The sequence below is a fragment of the Rhinopithecus bieti genome, unplaced genomic scaffold (genome assembly GCF_001698545.2).
Source record: "Rhinopithecus bieti isolate Rb0 unplaced genomic scaffold, ASM169854v2 scaffold_2077, whole genome shotgun sequence".
NCBI lineage: Eukaryota > Metazoa > Chordata > Mammalia > Primates > Cercopithecidae > Rhinopithecus > Rhinopithecus bieti.
Window position 1 is genome coordinate 3,462,555 of NW_016803882.1, and position 11,158 is coordinate 3,473,712.

At 42.8% G+C, this 11,158-nt stretch overlaps 1 protein-coding gene across 5 annotated transcripts in view; it reads left to right on the forward strand.

Annotated features, from left to right (window-relative positions):
• The first annotated feature begins 422 nt into the window (after nt 1-422).
• NRG1 (neuregulin 1) overlaps nt 423-11,158 on the forward strand; it is a 222,628-nt gene continuing 211,892 nt past the window's right edge. For 3 of the 5 annotated variants that reach the window (XM_017857348.1, XM_017857310.1, XM_017857353.1), the window contains exon 1: nt 425-1,043. In XM_017857348.1, the coding sequence (XP_017712837.1) occupies nt 944-1,043 (100 nt within the window). In that variant the 5' untranslated portion in view covers nt 425-943. Of the gene's footprint in view, nt 1,044-11,158 lie in introns of all 5 variants that reach the window. The other 2 variants (XM_017857320.1, XM_017857327.1) reach the window with 1 other exon arrangement.

Sequence of the window (11,158 nt, forward strand, 5' to 3'; positions counted from 1 at the left end):
TTAAGGAATGAATCCCGAACTCTTCTGGAAAAGCCACCAAAGTTACCCCGCACCCCTCCCAGGGTTCCTGACCACGGAGCCTCCGCTTGGGGTACAGGTGTGGGAGTTGCAAACTTTGCGTCGTTTTTCTCCGCGTGGAAGGGGACTGAGCAGCCCTCCCAAGTACTGCCTGGCTGCGGAGAGGAGCGGGCAACGAGAGTGTCGGGTCTCCGCCTGGGTTCCCGGGTCTCCGGGGCGCTTGCCTTGGTCTCCGCGCAGCGTCCAGCGACCCCTGTCGGGGGTTCCTGGCAGCCGCGCCGCCGCCCCCTGCCCTGCCCGCGCGCGAGGAAAAGGGGCTGCGCCCGGGAGCGCCGAGCCCAGGCTCCTCCCGGTGGCGTGTCCGCGCCTCGGGGTGGGGGTGTGGTGGGGAAGAGGGAGGGGGCGAGGCCAGGGGAGGGTGCGAAGGAGGCGCCTGCCTCCAACCTGCGGGCGGGAGGTGGGTGGCTGCGGGTCAATTGAAAAAGAGCCGGCGAGGAGTTCCCCGAAACTTGTTGGAACTCCGGGCTCGCGCGGAGGCCAAGAGCTGAGCGGCGGCTGCTGCCCGGACGATGGGAGCGCGAGCGGGACGGTGACAGCCTCTCCCCGATCGGGCTGCGAGGGCGCTGGGCAGAGGCCAGGACGCTAGCTGCCAGCGGCGGGACCCAGCGACGATTTCCCTGGGCGACAGGAGCAGCCCCGAGAGCCAGGGCGAGCGCCCATTCCAGGTGGCCGGGACCGCCCGCAGCGTCCGCGCCGCGCTCTCTGCAGGCGACGGGAGACGCCCCCGCGCAGCGCGAGCGCCTCAGCCCGGCTGTTCACGCTCTCCCCCTGGAGGGACAAACTTTTCCCAAACCCAATCCGAGCCCTTGGACCAAACTCGCCTGCGCCGAGAGCCGTCCGCGTAGAGCGTTCCGTCTCCGGCGAGATGTCCGAGCGCAAAGAAGGCAGAGGCAAAGGGAAGGGCAAGAAGAAGGAGCGAGGCTCCGGCAAGAAGCCCGAGTCCGCGGCGGGCAGTCAGAGCCCAGGTGGGTGCGCAGCGCGGCCCGGGCCCCGCGATCCTCCTCTTACTCCTCCTCCTCCTCGGATGCGGTGGCCTCTCCCTCCCCTCTACTTTACCCGTCCGCTTCGCCCTGTGCCCTGAGCGCCCGTGGAGTCGCGCGGTGCTTCCCCTCCTCTGGGCCGCCGCTCACCTGGGCGCCGAGTCCTACCGGGCGCCAACGCCCAGAGCGCAGGGCAAGGGACAGCGGTCCCAGCCGCACCCTCCCAGGGTTCCGGGAGCTCTGCGCTCCTTGGCACGTCCCCTCCCCAGCGCCTTAGCGGGGGAGCCCAGCCCGGGAGTGAGACCTGGGGTATAGGAGTCGAGGCTGCGTGCGCGCGTGCCCCGCGCCAGAAGCGCTTTTCACGGGGGCCGTGTGCCCTCTAGCGGGAAACGCTGGAACGGGCCTCCTGGAGGGACAGCCCGTCCCCTCGGTGTGCCTCGCAGCGCAGAAGTGGGTGGTCGAGGAAGGGGCCGCGTGGGAAATTAGCTTCGGCGTTTTGGGGCAGAGGGCAAGCGATGTAGAGTGCGCGCTGGTTCGGCTTGATTCAGTCCTGCGCTGTGGAGACTCAGAGCAGCGCAGGGATTCCTAAAAGTCAGCGAAGCAGAGGAAATCTAGTCCAGTGCCAGGAATCAGCTCTGCGCCAAACAAGTTCTACAAACTTTTGGCTTAACAGTTCTATTTTTCAAGACCTCTGTGTTAAATACGGTTCATTTACTTTCCCAAGAGGTGTCAGAAAGCAACCGTTTATCTGAATTTTTGAACCCAGTTGGCAATTGAAGCTTTGTGGAAACAAATCTTGTATTTCATCATCAGAACACGAGCATGGATGAAAGCTTTACCTTAGATGTCCCTAGGAAGCGCTGATGCTTTAGACATTACCTTGGACAAAAGGGGCATGTCGAATAAATACTTGTTTATGAGTGATTGGTAGCTGATAAAAGAGGGGAGGAAGGAGATGGGAGAGAATTTATTTATTTTTTGCCTCTGCAATTCCCAATTATTAATTGATCTGGATGCCTTAAGTCGCTTTGAGCATGCTCCCAACGCACATTTCATGAAGTACTTCTGAAGAATTAATTCAATAGTACTTGATAATACTGTGGCTACGGTAATGCTGTAGAAGTATTTGTCCCTTGCTGGAAGAAAACTACATTTGCTTGGTCCTCTTACCGGTATCACTGATAGGATTTCAGAACCTGGGTTATTGGCAGAAACCTTCAGCAGAGTTTTGAGCAAACAGAAATTGAACAGGGAGTAATTGTTTCACCACTGGCCATTCTTGTGCTTGCTTCTTTAATAAGATACTGCTGATCGTATTCACTTCAATTACTGATCATTGCCCCTCATGAGGGTGTATTGAATTTTTGCTTATTTTTACCGTATATTTTGGGGAGAGACCATAGCATTTTATTTAACAAGATATGAAATTGGGGAGCTGGATTAGTTACCTCCCTGTGTGACTTTGTGTACTGTCCTTTCTAAGGTCATCATACTAAATTACAGAGATTTCAGACCTAGCTCAAATCGTTGTAAAGAGTTATTTTGCGGGCTCTTATCACTGTTTGCGGTTGTGTTCTTCTCCTGTCTCCCTGCTCATTGCCTTCAGAAGTTTCTGTGGTCCTCTGTAGATGGTCTAATGAATTAAGGAGGGGCCAGTGGTCTGAAGTAGCATCCTTTACAAGTAATAGGTATGCATTTTGTCAGGGGCTCCTAGCAGCAGCACCATAACACAGAAACTTGACAAGTTCAGTGGGGGAGGGATTTAGGAGGCAGGCATTTCTGTGCCCACCAGATCTTATCTACTAGGTAGGCAGCTGTCTTGTGATTAGCTATGCTGTCTCTTGACACAGAGCACCAGAGCTTCCTTGGTGGCTCTAATTTGCTTTCCAGAGGCACAGCAGTGATTCCCTCTAAACCAGCTAAGTCAGTATCTTTAAGTGACATTTGCTTAACTGTCTTCCCTGAAAAATTGGAGTGACTTTGGCTGTAGGTTAGTTTTTAGTATATTTGTCTGTTTTCCACCAGATTATAATCTTTTGGGGAGGGACTTTTACCCCTTCAAAGCATCTTGTGCTTTTAAACCAGATAAGAATATGTATTCTTTATTAGATTCAAAAAGAATGGTCAACAACTTGAAACCAGCTTTATATAGAAGCACATGGCATTACAAACAATGCTTCAGAATCAGTGTTTCTTTCCTTCGTTGTCATTTTCCTTACAATGGTAAGTGCCAGTGTAGTTTTCCTTGTCTTAGGAGAATTCATACCTGATGACCATAATGGTTTGTGAGAAAAACCCACACTCTAGGTTTCAGGCATCCTCAAAGGAACGACCTCTAGATGCCATAACTCTAGTATTCACACTTGCCACGCTAGCCCAAATTAGGACTTATGAGGACAAGTGTCTCTTGTATTGCTCCCATCTTAGTGTCTGTCAGTTCCACGTTTCACCCGCTTCTTAAAACAGCCACTGCAACTGTCTGTCCTTGATGATATGTATGTAATAGCCAAGCCTCTCTTTGGCTGTTTTAACATTGCCTCATGACAGTCAGGGGAGAGATAATGGGGTGGGCTCTCAGCCACTCAGCCCCGCTGTGTGCTATATTATACACATAGGCATAAACACATCTGTTGGAAGGAAATTTTCAGGGGGAAAAGGCTTCTTTAACTTTCATATGGCATGAGTGACTGATATGTGATACATACATGGCTATTTCAGAGCATCCGCATTTTTGTACAATTAACTAAATGTTGAATTGCACACTATTGGGGCTGCAGATGTTCAGCAGGATTATTTATTCCATAATAATAGCTCTAATAGGTCCCAAGCCCTTGGAGTCATTGATTCCTTTTCTTTGCTCAGAATAAGGAAACTAAGAATGGTCTTGGGTACTGTTTCACTGATTCGTGTACCAAGGGCCCTGTAGCAGCCTGGGCCTCCTTGATGCTGGACCTCCCATATCCATTCTCTTCACACTGATTCAGCTCAACAGACTTTTTCTCTTGAAGCCTGAATTACAAAATCAGAGCTTTTTTTTTTTTTTTTTTTTTTGACATAGTCTCACTCCGTCACCAGGCTGGAGTGGAGTGGTGTGATCTTGGCTCACTGTAACCTCTGCCTCCCGGGTTCAAGTGATTCCCCTGCCTCAAACTCTTGAATAGCTGGGACTACAGGTGTGCGCCACCATGCCCGGCTAATTTTTGTATTTTTAGTAGAGACAGGGTTTCACCCTGTTGGCTAGGATGGTGTCGATCTCCTGACCTCGTGATCTACCCGCCTCGGCCTCCCAAAGTGCTGGGATTACAGACATGAGCCACTGCACTTGGCCGTTTTTTTTGTTGTTGTTGTTGTTGTTTTGAATTTTTGGCCAATTGGTATTTGACTCTAAGCTTCTTTTATGATTCTCTATTTGTTGACATGTTCTTACTCTGCACCTCTGCACGGAATTCTATCTTTTTAATTTTCTCCTCTTAAATAACCTGGAAAAAATTCGCTATCATGCCTAGCCGGATTCTAGAACTATCCTGTCTCCCTTCACTCCTGGTAGGAGGGGAATTTGTGAGTATAGGTGATGGAAACATTGAGAAACCTAGTATCCCAAATGGGTAGAAGCAGGCTGTGAGTTTCCCCAATGACATCACCCACCTGTTTCCCTCACTAAGTGGCTCTGCAGGCCGAAGTGCTTGTAAACATTCTTGGGTATAAAGTGCCGTGACCCTAACAGGGCAGCCTGTGTTTACAGAACAAGAGGAATGTCCAGTGATCTGTTTCAAGCTGGTTACTTGTAACCACCTAGCCTATGTAATTATTAAAAACATTAAAGATTATTCACAGAATGAAATAGGACTTATTTTGCAGCATTAAAATAGCAGTAAGAGTGGAAGAAAGTTATATTCTCAAACATGAATACTTCTCATACCCATGAAATGGTCAGATAACACTAATGAAAAAGGAGAAAAAATATATATATAAAACCAAAAAATATTAGACAAACGTGAACACTGAATACCTACTACGTGCCAGGCACTGTGCTGGACACTTTTATGTTTATAAATGAGGGAACTGCTGTTTATTGAATTCTTACCATGTTCCTGGCAGTAAAACAGATGTATATTGTGTATTTTGTCATCTGTCCTTTCGAAAATAAGAAAATTCCTCGCTATTAGGCAGCAAGATGCCAGATGGCCTAGTCTTTAGCTCTTCAGCCAGATTGCCTGGGTTTAAATCCTAATTAGGCTGTTCTTAAATATGTAGTCATGGGAAGGTTACTTAATCTTTCTGTGCCTAAATTTCCCTTTTCTGTAATATGGGGATAATAATAGTATTATTATTATCATGAGGGTTTCATGAAGCTTAAAGGAAATAATCCATGAAAAGCACTCTGAACATCAACCAACGTGTAATAAGTGCCCAGTAATATTAGATGTCTTTATAAAACTACTTAAAAAGTGAATTATCTGTGTCTTTGCAAAGATATTTGACATACTTTCCAAAATTTACCTTTTATGGTAAAAAATATCCCAAGCTGACCTCAGATTACACTGGGTATAAATATTAATATGTACTACCTGTAAAACTAGAGAAAAGTGGATAAGAGTGTCAAATTCCATAACTGCATATATATATTATGAAAACAGTACTGAACTCAATCTAAATATTGAAAGTAGAGTGAGGTGCAACATAATTTTATCTCTGGCAGAAAAATGTTGAGGTTTCAAGCTATGAGAAGATTTTGAAACATGACTCTTTTTTCTGGCAACACTTAAGAGTTGATGCTTAAACCCCACTTTATTGTATAGAATACATAATCTTCTCTTTTGGGACTCATATAAATTGCAGCAATTGAAAAACAAAAGTGTTCACCAACATTCCCCTCACTATCTTTTTTCAAGCATAACAGTATATTGCCAGCAATGTTCATAGAATTGAGTGCAGGTGTTTCTAAATATAAACAAAATAAGGAATATATTAAATCCACGTTTCTAGCTTTTTATTTCCTCCTCAGCCTTTCTAGAATGGCTATAGTGTTTAAAGTTCTGAAAGTGTGATAGATTCTTACCAAATCAACATTCTGTTAGCATTCTCAAAGTAACAAGTTAAATTCGATTTGAACAGTCCTGATCGTTTATCATGTTCTGTTGTGATAGATGAAAACAAACCAAGTGCCAGTATTTTGAGTGAGTAATTTTATTTGCTCAGAGATGCAAATGAATGAACTTCTGGTAGTTTAGTTAGCCCTGGAGCTCCCCCTCTTGACAAATAGAAAAAACAAAAAATTAAATCAGATGGTATTAGCTTGAAAATGGATTTATTTTACCCAGATAAAAACTATGCCACTAAGGTACATAAAATGAAGTTTTCTTAAAGGAACGAATGTTTTGGATTCCTCCTAATTTTGTGCATGACTGCACTTGTGTACGTCCTTGCATATGTTTTAATAGATTTAAAAATAGCGAGCTACCAAAATACCAATAGATGTCAGTGTTTGTTGCTTTAGAAAAAGTGAGGTGTTAGGAAAAAAGAAGAAATGGACAACTTAATTTATATTTAGTTTTAGTAAGCATAAAGCTGGCTACTTTTCAACAATTCACTCATAATTCACTGTATATAACCCTGTTTACAAAAGTACATTTTATTAAGGAAAATATTCCATGCTCTCATCTCTTTCTTCTAAATATTTTTTAAAGCCTCTGCAGTAGATTCCCAGAAGAATTCAGAATGTAGGCAGAAAATATGTTAATTTTTTAAATTCGGAAATAAAATTATTTGAGAATATCGTTAACACATTCGATTTCTTTTGCATTTTTAAACTAGAAATTCAATATGCACTTTCTTATGTTGCCCTGATTATGACTGATGAAGTGCATTTTTCAGTCCAAGTCAAGTGAGCTCTGTGGAGTTCTGCCTCTGCACAAGGCAGAGATGATCACAATTCTCTTCATTCTTCCTGTGCCCGGTGTCACCTTTTTCTGGCCTCCAGAGGGTGCTCCAGGAGCATCACACTGCTATTCCCCAAAGACTAACTTCTTTTTTCTCTCTCTCTCACTCTTTTTTTTTTTTTTTCTTTTTTTTTTTTTTTTTTTTTTTTTTTTTTTTTTTTTAGTTACTGCAGTATTCTGGGCAATCTACTGGAAGAATAGAGTCCCAATTCCATACATGTTAGCTGCCTCAGCTGGAGTTTGTTTTCCAGCTGGACCACATAGCCCTAATTCATTAAGAATTCTAAATTAGAATATTCTAAAACATCATTCTGATGATGTTGATGCAGTGGTCAGCTTGCAAGGGGACATCTGTCAGATTAATTCCCTCTAGGACTTTCCCCCAAGGGAATCAAGCATCTTTAAATACCTTCCAATCACCCCTTACAACAGCTCCCTCCCACTGAAGTGTACATGGTACCCACAAAGAGATCTAGTGCTATTTAGGAGTTTCACTCTGGCATTGGAAAGCTATACGTGAAAGTGTCAAAATTAGACAACAGATCCTTATTAACACATTTGTTTTCATCTCTTCCTATCACTCTGTTTCCTTAACCCAGGGCAACACATTGTTTAGGAGCCCCACTTTGATTGAGTGCACATTTTTGAACACAGGTTTGTGTGACTAATTCTTGTGGATCATGGGCTGATATTTTAATATGGTCACATAGCCCTTGTATTTATGGTTTACCTGCTTATGTTAATTCCACCCTGTACTTGTTGTCTTTGACATACTGAGTTACTCTCAGTATATTACTGAGGCATACTGAGTTACTCTCAGTGTATTACTCCCCTTCCCTTTTTAAAGTGTAATATTGTTCCCATTGTTTCTTGCTCCAAGAAATCTATCATCGATGGGAATAGCCTTTGCTCTTCCATAGTGCCCCAAACCTTTCATTCCACAGCTTCGATAGGCAGGCAGTGCTTTCGCTGGGCAGCTGTAGTTATAGTTTCAGTGGTATGAGAGTCATGGAATGTTTTATTAGATTGAACCATAGGAAATTGCCAATTTTGTAGGTCATACCTGGCTGAATATTGTCCATGTCATATAGTTTAATATTTAGACTTTGAAAAAGTAATTTGACTTTACTTATTCTTTACATATTCTTTAAAATAATGACAACTTTGAAAAAATTATATAGTTTTTGATAATAATTAAGTAGGATTGAAGTAATACATAAAAGAAATCTGAGCTAGGGATAACTGAAGCAGTAACATTTTTTGCAACCAATAAATCAGCTCAAATTACGTCCATATTAAATGAATTTAGCATAAAATTAGAATGACAGAGCAACTAGCATTTTCCCTTGGTGAGAAAAGTAGTAAGTTTCTATCATAAAATATGACTCATTTTTATTTGACCTATTAGCAAATAGTTATTGCACCTTATCTTAACCACTATTATTTCTACAGAGAGATTACAGAGCAATGAGTAGGAAATATGGAAGACTGCTGAATAATCCTGGCTTTAGTTATGGAGTAATATGAAAAAAGAAAAAGGAAACCTTTTACTCACTTTCACAGTACTATATCAATGCAAGCTTTTAGTAGTTTTAATGTGTGACTTTTATCATCAGGTGAAAATGCCTCTCATTATTACATGGCCCATTTTATAAATAAAGTTCAAATTTCAATATAGCCAGTTTTTAAAACTGTATATAACTCATCCCTTTGTTACATATAATCTCCCAATTTTAGAGACTTACATTACATATTTAAAGCACAGTCTCTTTATCCCACAGGGAATCTAAAACCAGCCTTTACAAGGAGATGTCAGAATTCCAGTTTGCAATGATATTTTTTCAGAACAAATAATAGGAAATTAATTAACACAATTTTTCATTTGTGTATCAACTAGGCATTGGTTTTGTTTTTTGCTTTTGTTTTGAGACTGAGTCTTGCTCTGTCACCCAGGCTGGAGTGCAGTGGCACGATCTCAGCTCACTGCAAGCTCTCCTTCCTGGGTTCATGCCATTCTCCTGTCTCAGCCTCCCAAGTAGCTGGGACTGCAGGCACCCGCCACCATGCCTGGCTAATTTTTTTTGTGTTTTTAGTAGAGACGGGGTTTCACCGTGTTAGCCAGGATGGTCTCGATCTCCTGACCTCGTGATCTGCCTGCCTTGGCTTCCCAAAGTGCTGGGATTACAGGCTTGAGTCACCATACCCAGCAAGTAGGCATTATTTTTGTGTGTACGTATCAAACCTGTTTTTATATGTTTTGGTACTTTATCTCTTTTCTGCCAACAGGGTGAAATGGAAGTACAGTACTGGGATTATGCACAACATTTTATTGTTTAAAATTATAGTATTCCTTTTCCGTTCTGTAGTTTCAATTGTTTAAAAATGGGGGTGGGGGGCCGGTCTGTCTTGAAGCCCATGAGATGGTAGATCTTTAGAAACAGTTATAATAGCAGTCATGTTGAAACTTATTGTCATCTATTTCTGGGAAAAATATTGAAGGCTGGCATATTGTCCCCAGAAGGATTAGATGAAATACAGAGAATAGATTATGATTATAATTTGTTTTAGTGAGGTCACCTTGCTGTACAGTTGGAACCTTCCCGGGGGATTGCTCATGCATTATCCATTTCGGAAAGAGTAGTACTTATAGACATTATGGAAATGAGCGGGTGGGTTTGTCAGGAAGAAACCAATAATTTAAATACTGAGTTGAATGGAAAATGAAATACATGATTTTCCATATATTAAATTGAATAGAAATGATAGACTGATGTCTTGAGGGTTTTTCTTCTCTTTTTTTCAAACATGTTGGGGATATTGTGTGTTCCCAAGTACCCTCAGCCTGACAGGAAGGAGAAATGTCAATAGAAAGAGTTACTTATTATATTTTGATATTTAGAAAGGAACAGTGGAGTTTTAAATGTTTTGCATATTATTTATGCCCCATCCCAAAGGACAACAATCCGCTTAAAAAAGGCAGAAAGGACAAAGACCACTATCATTCTCGAAGAATCAACAGAAGCTAAGGGAGAGCATAGAGTATAGTCCCTGTGGCCTCTACAGAGTCATCGCCCTCTCAGACTGAATCCACACAAACCTCCTTGACCGAAAGAGCCTCTGCATTGGACTGTGCATGGCGCGAGGAAATGTGATTACTGGCAATATGCTGCTGAGTACAGAATAAATATGCATTTGGTTTTCACTAAACTTAAAAAGCCTAGTGAAAACCCCACTTCTACATGTGATGAATGTGGTTATGCTGTGTCAGGTGAAGACGTGTTTCAGTGCCTCCCTTTACTTTCCATTAAGGTATGCTGGTTTCCTTCTCCCTTATGAAATAGATAAAGGAAGAACACAATCGTTCTGCTGCTCTGCCCTGAGTGCACCAGTATGGGAATAAAACTCTATAACCAGAGGGTGGTGGCAACGATCTAACAGGGACCTGCATTTAGATGTGCGTGTTTGGGAGAGCTGCAAAGTGGCTGTGCTTCTGATATCACAGGAGTCTGTGAAAGAGGCAACCAAAGAAGACCTGAGGCTCTTCTTGTCATTTTAGATATGTGATTTCATAAAGTTACTCTTGACCTTAATGTGGATGCCCATTTGGGATTTGTGCCTGCATTTCATCCACAGCTGCGTGGCATAGTTGCTGAGTAATCCTGTTGCTCTTGAGCAATGTAAATTACAGCTGTGGCTGAGTGTGTGGTTCATGCCTGTAATCTCAACACTTTGGGAAACCAAGGTGGGAGATCTCTTGAACTCAGGGATTCAAGACCAGCCTGGGCAACACAGGAGTCCTTATCTCTACTAAAAATCGAAAAAATTAGCCAGGCATGGTGGCATGTTCCTGTGGTCCCAGCTATTAAGGAGGGTGAGACAGGAGGATCGCTTGAGCCCAGGAGGTTGAGGCTGTGGTGAGGGATTATGGTCACACCACTGCACTCCAGTGTAGGTAACAGTGTAAGACTTGTCTCAGAAAAAAAAAAAAAAAGTTACAACCATATCAAAAGAACAGTTTATTGACCACCCAAATTGTCTTGGAATTCTCACATTAATTTACAAGGAGAAATAACCCTTTGGAAAATTCACAATGTTTTGCTAGTACTAGTATGTCATCTCACTCTAAAATGTAAAAAAAAAAAAAAAAAAAAAAAAAAAAAA